At 39.0% G+C, this 17,709-nt stretch overlaps 2 protein-coding genes across 2 annotated transcripts in view; both read left to right on the top strand.

Moving 5' to 3' along the window:
- Positions 1-2,576, top strand: part of CRY1 (cryptochrome circadian regulator 1) — a 100,224-nt gene extending 97,648 nt beyond the window's left edge. The window contains 4 exon segments of the mRNA XM_047739582.1: positions 732-779; positions 782-802; positions 877-980; positions 1,938-2,576. Of these exon segments, the coding sequence (XP_047595538.1) occupies positions 732-779; positions 782-802; positions 877-980 (173 nt within the window). The 3' untranslated portion in view covers positions 1,938-2,576.
- A 6,529-nt stretch (positions 2,577-9,105) lies between these two features.
- On the top strand, positions 9,106-17,395 carry MTERF2 (mitochondrial transcription termination factor 2). Its single transcript, XM_047739577.1, is given in 5 exon segments — positions 9,106-9,189; positions 15,831-16,096; positions 16,099-16,755; positions 16,758-16,913; positions 16,916-17,395. Coding segments are annotated over 4 exon segments (1,149 nt in total). The 5' UTR covers positions 9,106-9,189; positions 15,831-15,888; the 3' UTR covers positions 17,044-17,395.
- The last annotated feature ends 314 nt before the right edge of the window (positions 17,396-17,709 follow it).

The following is a 17,709-nucleotide window of genomic DNA, read 5'->3' as shown; positions in this document are numbered from 1 at the left end:
ATCAGGGCATTCACTTTCCCAATTCTCAGTACCTAAAAAGCTGAATTCTTTATCCAGAGGAACTTGATGAGCATGAAATTACAATTAAAAAAAAAAATAAGTAGATTGTCTTACTCAAACCATGAGGTGACTTTGGTATAGGGGCTAGAATGTTCACATTTGTCCATTACCTGGACACACTAACAAAAATGTTTCTCTAGAACCTACTTTCTGTGCCAACCCCCTCTCCTATAACATTGTTTCTTTTTGGAAGGATTAATGTAATTGCTTAGGCTAGGTAACTGCCACATTGTGTTTCCTCCTCTTTGTGTGATTTGAATAGTTTAATTCTCATCTGAAAGGCCCTTACTTATCTTCAAGGACATATGTTTTGGACAGGCACTGTGGGAAGAATGTGGAATAAAGGGACAAGAGGTAAAGGAGGATGTGTATTTCACTGTTGCTCTATATTTTGCTTCCATGGTCAAGTGTCTAATTGTTATTCAGTAAAGAAATGTTTTTTAGAAAATGATTATCAGTGATTTTGCCTTTGAACCAAAAGTCAACATTTCTATGACCCTAAGTTTAAATTTTCCTGATTTGGACTTGTGACTTTTTGTTCTTATGAAGGATTGAGGTTTAGTCCTAAAAAGTATAAATGACCTTAATACAATTACTAAAAACTAGATTTGTAGTCTTAATACATAAGATTTGGGGTTTAAGTAATTTTACTGTGTTTTAAATACTAACAGGTTGCTCTCAAGGGGGTGGTATTTTAAATTATGCTCATGGAGACAGTCAGCAACTCACCTATTAAAGCAAGGTAAGAATGAAGCATTTGAGCATACTGTTCTTTTCACCTTCCTATCTTAAACATAATTTTTTTTAAATATGTAGGAAGAAGCCCCATGAGCACTGGTTTCAGCAGTGGGAAACGTCCTAGTGAGGAAGAGGACACGCAGAGTATCGGTTCTAAGGTCCAGCGACAGAGCACTAATTAGGTAAATACTTTAGACCTTTATTTCTTGCTTTAGTGTAGTGTGTAATTAATATAAATTAAGGCATTTCCAAAATGGAGCTTATCACATTTTTCAAACTAGAGAAACTGAGCCTTAAATTTTTCAGTGATTATTATAAAATTAGTTAGTTCTTAGACAAGAGAAGTGCGTCTCTACTGGGAAAATTACAGGACTTAGTTTTAAAGATCATCCTAATTGATGACATTTAAATTTGAAAAAGTAATGATGTTGTGCTCAAGTTTTTTCTCAGAAAAAGACATCTTTTTAATTCTTTACTATACTACCTTGAGTCTAAAACAATTAAAGTGACTTTTATTTTAGTGGTATTATTAATCCCTTTATGAACTTTTCCCCCAAATCTTTTCCTCTTAAATGTTTATAACTTCTTTTATCTGTTGTGATACTTCTGAAATCTAAATTCTTTCCAGTTCTGGAATAGTTTGATTTTTTAAATATTGGTCCTTTTAGAGGTATCAAAAGGCCATGGCTATATTCAGTTGAATTGGATGTGGGGATCCTATTTTTTGATTTAAGTTTATTAAAAAGTATCTATAATAGTACATTTACCAGGTTTTAAAACATACTCAGTTATCTTAAACTTAAATTTAAAAAAAAAATAAATTTTTAAATTACTGCTAACTATATTTATCATGGTGACCATTGATTAACATACAGAATTGTTGAATCAGTATGATGTACACCAGAAACTTAATATATATTGTCTGTCAGTATACTTCAGTAATAATATATATGAACAGCAATAATAAAAAGTAAAATAAAAATATAAAAAGTTTTTTTAAATTACTGTAGTTCTTAGCACCAGCCCTAATTAGACTGTACATTTCTTGAAGATAAGATCAGTAAATACTCATCAAATTTTATCATTTAATTCCTTGCAATCAAACTTTACCCCGTTTTTTTTTCCCCCTTAAATCACAGAAAACATTCAGGAGGAATACTGTTGCAGCTGAAATTGGTGGGGAGTTCACTACTTTTTTCAGTTAAATTATTTTAAAATGTTCTTCATTGATGGAAAGCAGTTACATTTGAAATGCATTGTTTCTAATGACATTTCTGTAGTTTTAAAAACTTTTAATGAACTTCACGTAGGACAAATGATAATTTGTATATAAAGAACTTGGTAAAAATTTTGCTTATGTAAATATAGTCACAATTAATATAGACCCATCAATATAGTTTTGATAATTTTTCATGTATGGTAAAAGTTAAAGTGGCAAACTGATATTCTGATATACAACTGACGTTTTGAGAGTCAATGTGGGAAAATAGGAGGTTTTTAGACTTTCTTAAAAAGACTTTGTTAAAATTTTAGGACAAAATTTTCTTGACATCATTGTTTGATCTAACTTTACACTCTTTGATAAGGTTTTAGAAAATGTGCACAATCAAAATTGGTAGTTATAACCTCTGTTAACACAGACAATATATGTTTTAAATCTTCATGTATGCCTGTTTTGACCCAAATCTGTGGAAGTATCATGTGTTAAGTTCTCCTTGTCTCCTTTTGTTCATTTACAACTAAGTGACCTTGTTATTAAAGTATATGCATATATGGAATCTTGTGTACTTGGTGGTGGTTGTTTTTTCTTTTCTTTTTAAGTTTTTGTTTTAGGTAAGGGGGAGAGCATTGTTATATGAGATGTGATTACAAATCAGAGACAGTCTGTAAACCACATATAACCATTCTGAATTAAGGATCAGTTTCCACTTATTTTAGTAATGCAGTATTTTTCACAATTATTCCAAATAAGATTACCAACTTCCAAATGCTTTATAACTTTTTATAATACCTATCTATCTGCAAGAAAGATATAAAACCAAAGTGGTTATTTCAGGTAATGGGGCTTATAACTATGAGTTAGTCACTATAATTAATAATGTGGGCTCTGGAGTCAAAGACCTGGCTCTGCCACTCGTTTGAGATCTTGGGCAAGTTATTAACCGTATAGGGATAAGAGTAGTATCTGCTTCATACTACATATGAAATACTCATAACAGTGCCTGGCATGTGGCAGTTAGTCAATAAATGTTAGCTGCAAGGCTGCTGTGCTTTATAGATCCCTGGATCGTGCAGTGCATAGTCTGCCTAACTTTATGCTACAGCTGTAGCATACTATTACTATTATTACTACTACTATTACTATTATTATCATCCCATTCCTGTCTCTTGTAGGCTAGTTTTTTCCTTTTGGAATTATAACCGGTGTTATTTTTTTTTTCCTTTTCCCCAGTCTTTAGTTGTGATAGATGTTCAGGGTGATAATTGTATTTAAAAGTAACTTAAGAATAATTTGAGTCTAAAATCCAAAAGCAGTAACATATTTTTATATGATACACATTTAAAAAGCATCCTGAATAATGAATTAACACTGAGTGATAAGTTCCATTACTTAGAAAAGAAAAAAAAATATGCGTTATCTATCTTCTTTTGCCACTGTTAATCAGGAGTGATATCTTAATTGTTTTTCATGATGCTTATATTTACCATCAGTCTACTCTTTGGACCTGATTGTACTGTACAGCACTGAGAAATTCATAGACCTGGGACCATTCATCCAGGGGAATAGAAGATTCAGGGTTTTTTTGTGTTGTTTTGTTTTGTTTTTAGCAGGCTTTCATGCCCAGTGTGCAGCCAAATATGGGGCTTGAACTTATTGGCCTGAGATCAAGAACTGAGCAGAGATCAAGAGTCAAGCCCCTAACAGACTGAGCCACCCAGGTACCCCTAAAAGATTCAGTTTTAGGGGCGTCTGGGTGGCTCAATGGGTTAAGCCTCTGCCTTCAGCTCCGGTCATGATCTCAGGGTCCTGGGATCAGGCCCTGCATTGGCATCAGGCTCCCTGCTCAGCGGGGACCTGCCTTCCCCGATCTCTCTCTCTGCCTGCCTCTCTGCCTACTTGTGATGTCTCTGTCAAATAAAATAAATCTAAGAAAAAAAAAGATTCAGTTTTAATGTGAATAAATATTTAGTAAAAGAACATTGTTTCAGCATAGACACTGATATTTTACTTCGACATGTAGGGGGATTTTGGCTTTTAGGGGGCTTTTTGGGAGGCTTTTTCACTTTGGTCTAAATTATAACTGAAAAGAATCACTGAAAGGGAAAGACCAGTATCACCGTATTCCAGTTGAGTGGATGTTTGAATACAGTGTTTTTCCCCAACCCAAAGGGTTAGTGTTCTGAAAACGCTGCTGGTGGTTGAGGGATTTAAGGTCTTATATTCTTTGAGGAAATATAGCTTGAAATCGTATTAACAAAACCTGTTCTGTTCTGGCAACTTGGAAAATTGAGTTGAGGAAAGCAAACTTTTGAAAGAACCCATGTGAAGTTTTTATGTTTTTACATTCACTTGAAATAAATTAGTAAAATTGGGATATAAAGACTGATAACGGTATGTTTTTAAGGCCTCTCTAAGTACTAGAAGCTTCAGGATCTTCCCACAATTTCAAACATGTTTGTAATTTTCTTATAGGTAATATCCATAATACTGGCTTCTTTTCTCCCATTTCTCCATCCAGGGGTTTTTTTCCTGATTGCATGGCCTAGAAATTCACTAAATATTGGAATGGAAAAACTAGGTCACATTTATTAATACAGTTGGCATAGCTGAATCGGTCAGTTTCAAGTTTTGATTACAATGTACAGGATCATATGTTTTACTATTTCTTACACAATTATGTGGAGCCCAGGTTCAAGCTAAGCTGCCAGCACCCTAGTGTACATGTCTATTCCCTTCCTCCTAACCACAGCAGAAGTTCTAAAAGTGCTTGAGTTTAGATTCCTCAACTCCCTTCTCTTCTCATATCCTACTCTAATTCCTTTTTCCTAATGCAGTGAAACATTTTGGTTAATCCAGGCCCCAGATCCTTGTATTGCAGTAAAAAGTGTTCATAAAGCCATGAATAATAGGATTTTTCTATAAAGCTAACTCAGAAGGAGAAGGGTTACTGACTAGCATCCCAGACCTCATATACATTAGCTACTCATTAATTTTAGAATGTCCTGGAGATCAAAGTTGATCTTGAAATAAGAGCTAGGATTCTTGCTGCTACTCCATGTAATTAAAATGCAAATGTCAGGCCATCTCAATAAGCCTGTTGAGCACAGACTATTAAGGCTAGACTCCAATTAACATTTCCTGGGTTCCTATAATGTGCCAAATATTGTTCAGAGGAAAAAAAAATCTGTAAATTTCCACAAGGGGTTCACAAAGAGGGGGCAGTCTGGAAGAATACAGTGGTGTGTGTTCAAGCCATGTTAGAACTGTGCACAGTGTGTGCTATGAAACATATAAGGGAGAGATCTCCAGCCTGGGAAAATCCTAGCTTTCCTGACTCCCAGCTCTACCCAGGAATATAGGACAACTAGGCAGGGTGGGGGCACCTATCTCTGGAAACATTTCACTCTAGTTGGGATTAATCATGTTATCCGTTGTTAATGTCTTTGTCCTTCACTGTCCTACATGTAAACTCCGTCAAGACAGGGAATGTACTTTATTCCCCCTTGTCTTGTCCACCGCTGTCTTCTCATTGCTGTTTCACATGCTTGGAACTTAATAGGCATACCATCAATATTTTGTTGATTGATAGATAATGTAAGAATAAATGGGATAGACATTGAGACTGGCTTAAGGAGAAAGCATTTTATGAGGTTGGCATCAGAGATAATAATTAGAATGTAAACCACTGGGCATACCATCCCAGTGTTTATCAGAAACTGGGCAGTTTATCAGAAAAGGCAAGTATTTATTTAGATGGAAGTGGCAGGGGGAGGTTTTTAAAGACATAACACAGTTGTTGACTACTGGGGGCGGGGGGGGTGGAAGGGGCAGCAAGAAGGCTAAATATGTTCCCAGAGGTTTATTGTTTTGGAACTACATTTTTTTGTCTTTTGTAAATTAGTTCTTTACCCATCGAATTATTTGGGGAGCTCTGAATGGCTATAGCTTAAAGATACAGCGGCTTCTGAGTTACTTTACATTTTTTCTTATGAGCTAGTGACGTTCCCCAAGGGACAAAACGACCGGAACTCCCAAGTTTCTAAATGCTGGTAAGGAAAGGGTGTGGAAACGCCAGGCGCGTAATTGCGGCACCTGGCTCCGTTGCCAGGCAAGCTGATTCCCACGCTGGCCGGCTTCCGTCGCGCAGCCCCGCCTAACGTGAGGGTCGCGCCGCCTGCGTCTCGCACCTTGATTGGCTGCGTTGGGGCTGCGTCTGCGGGCTCACGGGTCCTCCTGTGCCCTGATTGGCTGGGGGCTGGGACCACACGGCCGAGGGGAGTTCGCGGCCCTGTTGGGACACTAGTCTCGGGACCCTGACCCCTGTTCCCAGCCTCGGGAAGACGGCGGGCCACGGGAAACCTCGGCGGGGGGAGGGAGGAAGGACGGAACCAGGGACCCGGGACTCACTGCGTCTTGCACGGAGTGGACAGGTGAGTCGCACCCCTTTCTCCGCACCCCCGGGGTGGGCCTCACCAGCAACACAGCGGCCGACCGGCAGGGGTTGGGGGCCGCGCACGGAGAAACGGGACTCCCCGCCAGCTCGCTCAGCATGCCTGGCCTGGGCGGATGCGCAGGCGTCGTAGGTCAGAGGTTCTGGAAAAGCGCAGGCGCCACAGGATGGATATGTGGTTTTCGATCATTCCCCAAGATTTTCTTCCTTTCGGTCCTCATTTTTACTTGTTATACACATTGGGGTTAATTTGAAAACTGTCAGCAGATAGTGCATGTTATAAAGTAGAGCTTAATTGAATTGTTACCGATGTTGTAGAGCGTAGTGTGTAAGTATGAATATTGCGCATATTCTTGAAGTGAACTTAACACTTCAAGAATGCTTAAGAAACAGGATTATCTGGGAATAGACCATGTTGTGATTTAACAAACATTGCCAAGTGTATTGCTGTGTAGGGCAAAGGGTAGCGCTGTACTCTGAAGCCAAGTTGTTGGGTTTGAATCCAAGGTCTGCTGCCCTTTGTTAGCTGAGCAGACCTTGGGAGTTACTTTACCTGCATCTGTTTCTTCAACTTTAAAGTGGGTCATTGTGGTGACTTTTCTGAGTACTCTGTAAGTGGTTTATGATATTAACTCAATTTAGTCTGAACAGGGACCCAGGATGTAGTGTCCCCATTTTCCTGACACTCCAGCTGAGGCACGGAGAAGCGATGTGACTTTCCCAAATCCCAACATAACCAGTGACCAGGAATTAAGCCCGTGCAGACCACAGTTTTACACACAACCTTAGGTTGCCTCATGAACTGGATTTGTTCATTCAGTTTCAGTTGTCAAATACTGATTTTGTTCCTCTGTGGACCAAGTTCTTTGCTGGGTACAGGGGACAGAGAAGAACAGGACCCAGACTCTGCCCTGCCAGCACTTGCAGTCTAGTACAGGTTGTTTATAGCCGGGCTGCAGGTGCCCGTGAATCCCGGTAAAATCTTTTCCAAACGTTGTGAGTACAGGTCTTTTCTTTTTTGTTCTTTTGGAAAGAGAGGTCTGGGGCTCTCACCAGGTTCTCTAGTGGGTCTGAGACTGAAAGTTATGAAGAAACATTTTAGCAGAAGAGCTGAATCTGACGTAATGCCTGACAACACAGCATGAGCTTAAAAAAGTAAAATAAAGAAAGAAAAACCATTGGTTGAATGGATGAAGAACTTTACAGAAGTTTAAGTGCTACAGTAGGGTAAAGAAAGAGGTGCTATGGAAGAACATATGCAAAGGTCCTCCTTGTCCAGCATGCCTCCTACAGTCAGCAGTGCCCCTGAAGTGAATGGTAGGGAAGCAATTCATTGGAACATAGTGGTGACAAATCTCTGCCCTCCTGGAGGGTGAGACAGAAACAACACATGAACAGATGCAGCTATGACAGGTGGCAAAGAGAAGCAGTCCATGGTGCCATGAGAGCCTATAATGGGGACAAGTGGCTTCATCTATTCAAGACAGGAAGTTTCCCAGAGAGAGCGGCACTCAGTCCTAGGAGTTAGACATGGGCACTCTGGCCGTGGGAACTGCCCTCAGCCTTCAAAGACCTTGTGGTGGGAACAGGCAGAGCAACCAGTACTGAAAAGAACTGGTGTGGCTGGTGGGGTTGGGGGGGGATTGGAGGGGAGGGGCACAGATTTGGGTGGTGACAGAGCCCAGACAGAGGACTTTAGGACCATGGTGTAAGACATTTTTATTTTGTTTTAGTGTCTTTGTCCTAAAGTGCCATTGAAAGTTTATTGCAGGGAGGTGACAAGATCACATTTTGAGAATAAGTTGGAAAGAAGCCCAAGTGATTAACTGAAGCCCTGGATGAGGACAGGATCCCTGAGGAGAAACTGTAAGGTAAGAGGAGGAGAGGGTCTAGAATCAAGCCTTGAAGATGAGCCTGCAAGAAGACAGATAAAAGGAAGTGAGAGTGTAGCAGGGTGGGGAGGGGAAGAGAATGGAGAGTGGGAAGTCTTGGAAATCCGAGAGAGAGTATTTCCTGGAGAAAGTGGTCAACTATGCTGAAAGCTTACAGAGGTCAAAAGAGGAAGGAACAGAGCTCATTGGCTCCATCACATGGGAATTGTCTTTATTGGTATCTATATAATAGGAGGAAAGGAATTGGAGAGAAAGAAGCATCTTTCGAGAATTAACTGAGGATGGGGGCGCCTGGGTGGCTCAGTCGTGTTGAGCCTCTGCCTTTGGCTCGGGTCATGGTTTCGGGATCCTGGAATCAGGCCCCTCATCAGTTCCCTGCCCAGCGGGGGAGCCTGCTTCCCCCCTCCCTCTGCCTGTTGCTCTCCCTACTTGTGTTCTCTCTGTTGAATAAATAAAATCTTTAAAAAAATTCACTGAAGGTTAAGAGAAAATAGGGTTTTAGCTAGGTGGCAGTGAGAAGAGCCATTGAGCTGAAGGATGGGAGCCCCAGAGAGGAGGATACAGCTGAAGGAGTAAGTATATGAGAAAGAGGGGCTCTGGAGGTTTTCAGGCCAGAGAGGTTGGAATCATACAGAGGCAGAGATTACCCTGGATGCTGAAGGATGTAATTGTAGGAAAGGGGAGACAGCAGAAGGTTTACGTTTGGTGTAATGAGTTGCTCTCCTTTCTTTGTACCAAGTAGAGGCGGGAGCATGGAATGAGAGTGGAGTAGAGGTCAGGGGAAGCTGGAGGTCCAAGCTGAGGAGCTTTGACATCATTGCATGGGGGTATCAAGAGTACACTCCACCGAAGGATTGTTTTAGAATGGTCTGGCAGAGGGAGCCAAGTTTGCAGCAAAAGAAATTAGTCGCCTTGGTCTTCAGGGGAATTGCAAAATATTGGAGAGTGAGGATAGAGGCTGGATAGATCAAAAGCTACATTTAATGTATAGTAAAGGAGGCCTCACAGATCATGGGGAAGGAAAGGATTGGTCAAAAACAGTGCTTGGAGATAGCTAAACATATTGATAATGTGTAGACTTCCAGCTCACAGTAGAAATTCAAGTGAATTAAAGGAGCTAACTTTTTAAAATCAAAATATAGAAGGACATATGGATGAATTTTTATCTGATCATGTGGTGCATAAAAGCAGTAAGAATCAAGAAAAGGGGAAACTTCTATGACCCTTGATCGCTTAAAATTAACCACTTTGTTCTGATACATGCTATACTATGTAATAACCTTGAGGATGTTATGCCAAGTGAAAAAAAAAACCAATGCAACAGGACAAATACTGTATGACCACTTACACGAAGTACCAAGAACAGGCAGATTCCTATAGACAGAAAGTAGAAGTTACCAACGGCTGAGAGGAGGAAGGAATGGGGAATTATTGTCTAAGGGAACAGAATTTCTGTTTGGGGTGATGAAAAATTCTGGAATAGTAGTAGAGGTTGTACAACATTGTGAATATAGTTAATAACACTGAATTGTTACTTAAAATGGTTAAAATAGTAAAAATTTATATCTTACCACAGTGAAAAAATGTACCACTTTAGTAATGCTGGAATTTTTATACCATCAACAACGGAAAGTGAATTAGAGAAAACCAAAAACACATTTTTTAATACATGAAGAGTTTATTGTAAGTCCATTCTTAAAAAACGGAAAATTGCAGTTTAAAAAAGGCAGGAGTAGTTAATACACAAAAGAAAATAAAGAGGGCCAAAATAACTCATTAAGCTCGCACTCGTTAGTAGAAGAAAGTGAATTAATTGTTTTCATTTTTCACATATAAAAATTCAAACTGATGGGGCACCTGGGTGGCTCAGTGGGTTAAAGCCTCTGCCTTCTGCTCAGGTCATGATCCCAGGGTCCTGGGATCGAGCCCCACATCGGGCTCTCTGCTCTGCAGGGAGCCTGCTTCCTCCCCTCTTTCTCTCTGCCTGCCTCTCTACCTACTTGCGATTTCTCTTTCTCTGTCAAATAAATAAAATCTTTAAAAAAAAAAAAAAATTTCAAACTGATGATGGGGGCGCCTGGGTGGCCCAGTTGGTTAAGTGGCTGCCTGCGGCTCAGGTCATGATCCCAGGGTCCTGGGATTGAGTTCTGCAAGGGGCTTCCTGCTCAGCAGAGAGCCTGCTTCTCTCTCTCTCTCTGCCTACTTGTGCTTTCTCTCTGTCTCTCTGTCAAATAAATAAATAAAGTCCTTAAAAAAAAAAATTAAAACTGATGAATCGGTCATAGTGCCTCTGACAATTAACAGATATTTTTTCTGGAACAGTAAATTAACAACCTAGCTTTTCAGATGTTCCCTTATCTTCTTTTCAGTAATTCTCCTAGAGATTCATCCCAAAAAACATGAATGTAGACAGAGAGGAAGCAGATAACTAGTATTACAAACAGCTCAAATACTCAGTGCTAGGGAAGGAATTCCAGAATTATGGTGTATCAGTCCCCACTATCATGTACTCGTATATTTATAGAGTGGTTTTGATGCTAAGTTTAGATACTTAGAGTGCATATAATAAATCAATTGTATATATAATTTGTGCTGTTTGTAAAAGAGTCACAACATTTGTGCTCTTCACTTTTTTTTTTTTAAAGATTTTATTTATTTATTTGTCAGAGAGAGAGAGGGAGAGAGAGCAAGCACAGGCAGACAGAATGGCAGGCAGAGGCAGAGGAGAGCAGGCTCCCCGATGAGCAAGGAGCCCGATGTGGGACTTGATCCCAGGATGCTGGGATCATGACCTGAGCCGAAGGCAGCTGCTTAACCAACTGAGCCACCCAGGCATCCCATGTGCTCTTCACTTTGATGAGCAAACATAGTTTAACCATGAGAGACTAAAAAGAGCAAGACAGCTTTAATTGTGAGACAACTCGCTGAGCACATAATATTTCACCCTGGTGTGAGCAGGAAATGTGAGACGGGGCTGCTTTACCAATCTGTCATTTTGTATAGCATAACCCCCACACTAGGCCACATAACTTTATCTGGTGCTTAACCAAACACCAGGATCTGTTACAGTGCTGAGGAGTCCCTTGCTGTGCTGGCCTCACTGGAAGACATCATGTCAGTCTTTAGTGTGGTACCGGCTGAAGCACATTTTCAGAAAAATTCTGAGTCATTACAATTTCAAATTGTAGGGTGAACTTAAGACCTAGTTCTCATATACAAGGTAGCCTTGCTTAATGTATTTAAAAAATGGTAACGAAAGGGACAAGAATCAGAAAAAAACAGACATGTATGTCAGATATGAACAGTTGTGAAGGAATTTCCACTTCCCTGTTCTTTTTTTTTCCACTCCAGTAATATTTTTTCTTTATTAATTTTTTAAAATTAACATATATTATAAGCCCCAGGGATACAGGTCTGTGAATCCTCCATCAGGCTTTACACATTCACCATAGCACATACCCTCCCCAATGTCCATAACCCAACCACCCTTTCCATACCCCCCTCCTCCCTGCAACCCGGCAGTTTGGGAGATTGAGAGTCTCTTATGGTTTGTCTCCCTCCTATCCCATCTTGTTTTATTTTTTCCTTTCCTACTCCCCAAATCCCCCACTTTGCTTCCTCAAATTCCTCCTATCAGGGAGGTCATATGATAATTGTCTTTCTCCGATTGACTTATTTCACTCAGCATAATACCTTCTAGTTCCATCCACGTCATTGTAAATGGCAAGATTCATTTCTTTAATGGCTGCATAATATTCCATTGTGTATATATACCACATCTTCTTTGTCCATTCATCTGTTGATGGACATCTAGGTTCTTTCCATAGTTTGGATATTGTGGACATTGCTGCTATATACATTCGGGTGCGTGTGCCCCTTCAGATCACATTTGTATCTTTAGCTTAAATACCCAGTAGTGTGATTGCTGGGTCATAGGGTAGCTCTATTTTCAACTTTTTGAGAACCTCCATTTTGTTTTCCAGAGTGGTTGCACCAGTTTGCATTCCCACCAAGAGTGTAGGAGGGTTCCCCTTTCTCCGCATCTTCGCCAGCATCTGTCATTTCCTGACTTGTTAATTTAGCCTTTCTGACTGGTGTGAGGTAGTATCTCATTGTGGTTTTGATTTGTATTTCTCTGATGCTGAGTGATGTTGAACACTTTTTCATGTTCTATTGGACATCTGGATGTCGTCTTTGCAGAAATGTCTGTTTATGTCTTCTGCCCATTTCTTGATTGGATTATTTGTTCTTTCGGTGTTGAGTTTGATAAGTTCTTTATAGATTTTGACACTAGCCCTTTATCTATTATGTCGTTTGCAAATGTCTTTCTCCCATTCTGTCAGTTGTCTTTGGTTTCGTGGATTGTTTCCTTTGCTGTGCAAAAGCTTTTGATCTTGATGAAGTCCCAGTAGTTCCATTTTTGTCCTTGCTTTCCTTGCCTTTGGCAATGTTCCTAGGAAGAGGTTGCTGCGACTGAGGTCGAGAGGTTGCTGCGACTGAGGTCGAAAGGTTGCTGCTTGTGTTCTCCTCAAGGATTTGATGGATTCCTCTTTCACATTGAGGTCTTTCCCATTTGGAGTCTATTTTGTATGTGATATAAGGAAATGGTCCAGTTTCGTATTTCTGCATGTGGCTGTCTAATTTTCCCCAACACCATCTGTTGAAGAGACTGTCTTTTTCCCATTGGACATTCTTTCCTGCTTTGTCAAAGATTAGTTGACCATAGAGTTGAGGGTCCTATTTCTGGGCTCTCTATTCTGTTCCATTGATCTATGTGTCTGTTTTTGTGCCAGTACCGTACTGTCTTGATGACAGCTTTGTAATAGAGCTTGGAGTCTGGAATTGTGAAGCCACCAACTCTGGCTTTCTTTTTCAACATTCCTCTTGCTATTTGGGGTTTTTTCTGCTTCCATATAAATTTTAGGATTATTTGTTCCATTTCTTTGAAAAAAATGGATGGGATTTTGATAGGGACTGCATTAAACGTGTAGATTGCTTTAGGGAGCATAGACATTTTCACAATATTTATTCTTCCAATCCATGAGTTGGAACATTTTTTTCCATTTCTTTGTGTTTTCCCTCAGTTTCTTTCATGAGTACTTTATAGTTTTCTGAGTACAGATTCTTTGTCTCTTTGTTTAGGTTTATTCCTAGGTATCTTACGTTTTGGGTGCAATTGTAAATGGGATTGACTCCTTAATTTCTCTTTCTTCTGTCTTGCTGTTGGTATATAGAAATGCAACTGATTTCTGTGCATTGATTTTATATCCTGACACTTTACTGAATTTCTTTACAAGTTCTAGCAGATTTGGAGTGGAGTCTTTTGGGTTTTCCACATAAAGTAATCATATCATCTGCAGAGAGTGATAGTTTGATTCACTCCCTTATTCTTTTCAGAATTTGGCAAATTTGCTTTAGTGAAAATGGATTGCTTTTATAAACAGTTATTTGGGACAACCAAAGCATTTAAAAGAGTTTCACAATTCTTATGTATTCTTTATAAATAATGCACTTCTGTCTAAAATACAATTTTAGTCATATAATCATATTAGTACAAGAATTTTAGCCCCAGGTATTTCCTAGTAATGGCAACTGTTTATTGAGTGCTACTATGTACCAGGCTTATTGCAAAGTATTGGACGCAAAGTATCCCTATAAAATTCAGCACTTTCTTTTCCTTTTAAGGATGGTACTGTTAGTAGTCATCCTTATTGAACATTTACTGTGAGGTACTCTTCTGATCACTACTTATTCAACTTAATTAATCTGAGGCTAAGAAACTTTCCCAAGATAACCCCATAAATTAGAACCAGGACTGAGCATGGACATTTTGGCCACAGAACCCACAGTTCTTCCAGCATGTGGTACGGTTGTGAGGCCCAAGATTGTGAGGCTCCAGATTAGATCTGTATGTACCCAATTCATTATGTAGTATCTCCTGCTTCCAGTTAAAATCCATGGTCCTCTTAGAAATTTTTAAATAGCTTAATATTTATATCTTGCTATCAGGAATCATCTAAAAGGAAAGTGGTATTAGGAATTATATGAAAAATACTCTCATTGAACCACCAGAAGTAAAATAGAAACTATGCCTACAACTATTGTGGATACCATGGGGACTAACAATGAGCTATTATTACAAATGGTAAAACAACTGAGAACATTGTTACTTGTTATTTTTCCTTTGAGAATAGTGATTTATTTACATTAGTTAGAACAGGCTTGGAAGTGAAAAGTCCTTGGTATATGGTATATATGGTATATATATATGGCAATGGCATTATTAAGGGCAGAGATTGGATTATGGCTTTTTTTTCAACTTTCCTTCAAACCTACAAATAATAAGGGAATGCTGTTGACTAGCTAAACTGTTCATGGTTTTGTGTCAGGGATGCAACACTTAACACTCTCAGCAACTGTAAGTTAGAACTGGGCACCTGGGTGGCTCAGTTGTTAAGTGGTGGCCTTTGGCTCAGGTCATGATCTCAGGGCCCTGGGATTGTCTCTCTCATCCGGCTCCCTGCTCTCCCTCTCCCTCTGTCCCTCTCCCACCAACTTTGTGTGCGCTCTCTCTGAAATAAATAATATGACCTTTAAAAGTTAAAACAACAAACTAGGCATGTTTACATTACCAGAGATAACAGAAAAATAGTGCCAAAGTCCATAAGGTATTACCCATAGTATAGCCATCTCTCGGGACCTAAATCTGTCAAGTGGGGACAGCTGGTTAGACTGTTGTAAAAGTATGGTCCCCATTCCACTTAATTTGATTGCCCATTGCTCTACTGGGCCAGTCACGCAGCATTCCTCACTTTGTTTGGCTAAGACTTGGTTTAATTTGGATTCATAAAAAGGATTTTTACATAATTCTCATAAAACAAGTTTATACTTATTAACTCCTTTTAAATAAAACAGATTGACTTTGGATAAATTTCTCAGCAGAAATATTTACTCTAAAATATAATATTAGAGATGACTCTCCTCCCCAAGAAGTATTTACTTTAGCTAAACATAAACTTGAAAATTTAAAATGTTAAAAAAAAAAAAAAAGGAAAACCTTGTGTGTGTGTGTTTGTTGAAATAAAACATGTCTCTTAAAGAAAAACATAACAGTTGTAGGAAAGGGAATTCGTGTCAGAATAACATTTGAGGTCTTTGAATCTTTGAACTCTTAAAATGTAAAACAGAAATTACTTCACAAGGTTGTGGCAAAGCTCACATAGACAGTGTGTTTTTAATGTATAAGACATTAAGTTGTGAAGGAGGTATATTAGTTACTTTATAAATTATTTTAAGAGGAATATTTAATATTCCACAAAAAGTTTGAGACTGACTTTGGCAAAATTCAGTTTTCCCATCTAATTTAAATCCATGTTATTTCTGTGCTTACTGCTTAGAACCCACATTTGTGTTTGCATTCTTAAAGTCAACACCCCTTATGTTAAAACCTATGTTTTCATTGTTACAGGTACAATGAGTACATTCTGAGTCCCAGGACGGTGGGAATTAGCCAACGGACTGCAGACATGCTGTGGAAGCTGCTGCTAAGATCCCAGCCCTGCAGGCTGTGTTCTTTCAGAAAGATGCCATTGGCTTCAAAATCCAGACCCCCTTTAGCATGCTTCGTCTATCCAACTGATCATCAATCAAACCAAGAAAATAAAAGAACAGTGGAAAAGCTCTATAAATTTTCAGTGGACGTCAGGAAAATTCGCAGATCAAAAGGATGGGTACTTTTGAGAAGGAAACCTATGTTGAAGAAATTGCAGACGTTTTACAACAACTGGGTGCCGATGAAGCTGCTATAACCGGTATTTTGGAGCGCTGCCCAGAAGCAATTGTCTGCAGTCCAGCCGCTTTTAACACCCAGAGAGCACTCTGGCAGTTGGTTTGCAAAAACGAGCAAGAGTTAGTCAAGTTAATAGAACAGTTTCCAGAATCTTTCTTTACCGTTAAAGACCAGGAAACCCAGAGGCTGAACATTCAGTTCTTTCAAGAGTTGGGACTCAAAAATGTGGTCATTAGCAGATTTTTGACAACTGCATCTAATGTTTTTCATAATCCTATTGAGAAAAATAAGCAAATGATAAGTATTCTCCAGGAGAGTTATCTAAATTTAGGTGGCTCTGAGGCCAACATGAAAGTTTGGTTACTCAAATTGTTAAGCCAGAATCCATTTATTTTGCTAAATTCTTCTGCAGCTATCAAGGAAACATTAGAATTTCTCCAGGAGCAAGGTTTTGCCAACTCTGAAATTCTCCAGCTTCTATCCAAACTCAAAGGATTTCTTTTTCAACTTTGCCCAGGAAGTATACAGGACAGCATGTCCTTCTCTAAAAATACTTTTAAATGCACAGATCATGACCTGAAGCAATTAGTTTTGAAATGTCCTGCCATTTATATTATTCCGTTCCAGTTTTGGAAGAGAGAATTCAGGGATTACTGGAAGAAGGCATTTCCATAGGTCAGATAAAAGAGACACCAATGGTACTTGAATTAACTCCACAGATAGTACAGTACAGGATAAGGAAACTGAATTCTCTAGGCTATAGGATAAGGATGGACATCTAGGAAATCTAAATGGAACAAAAAAAGAGTTTGAGGCTAACTTTGGCAAGATTCAGGCCAAGAAAGGAAGGCCATTATTTAACCCTGTGGCACCATTAAATGTTGAAGAGTAACTTGCCGACTGCTGTTGCTTTCCAGCATTGCAGAGCAAAGCTAAGTAGCGAAGACTTAAGTGATTCAGGCAGTTTATAGGCACTAGTAATTTGAAGAAACCACTTAGCTTCTGAGTTGTGTCTAAGTTACCTTTAAGTATATCATCTCTGACGTATTTTTTATATTTTAAACTATAAGCTGCATTTATTTTAAATAAAGTTGGTAATCTTTACCTTGAACTATTTCGAAAAACTCCTGTACTAGTAAATGGCCCATCAGAGTGATAACTTTATAAGTGAATCATTTCTAAGAAATTGCCAAGTGTACTCCCTTAATTCAAAGTATGGATATGTTTTTATTTATTTTTTATTTATTTATTTTATTTATTTTTTATTTATATAGCACATTTCATCTGGGACACAGACCCTCTTCTTCCTCTCCACCGGCTCTGAAACATCATTATACTGTGGTCTGAAACCTGTAGCTTAGAATTAGCAAACTTCTAATACATTTTTTTTTTAGATAAAGCTGATTTCATCTCTTGGTTGGGATAAATGCGTGTCTTTGAGAATGAAGTACTTCTCATTCGAAAAGAAGAGAGCTTACTTGTGTGTTTAGTTTAAAACAGACCATCTCCTCTCATAGAACTTTTATGTGCATCATTACTTTCCCCATTTTATAGATGA

The sequence above is a fragment of the Lutra lutra genome, chromosome 8, assembly GCF_902655055.1.
Source record: "Lutra lutra chromosome 8, mLutLut1.2, whole genome shotgun sequence".
In the NCBI taxonomy this organism is placed as follows: Eukaryota; Metazoa; Chordata; class Mammalia; order Carnivora; family Mustelidae; genus Lutra; species Lutra lutra.
This window is presented reverse-complemented; position numbering and strand designations above follow the sequence as displayed.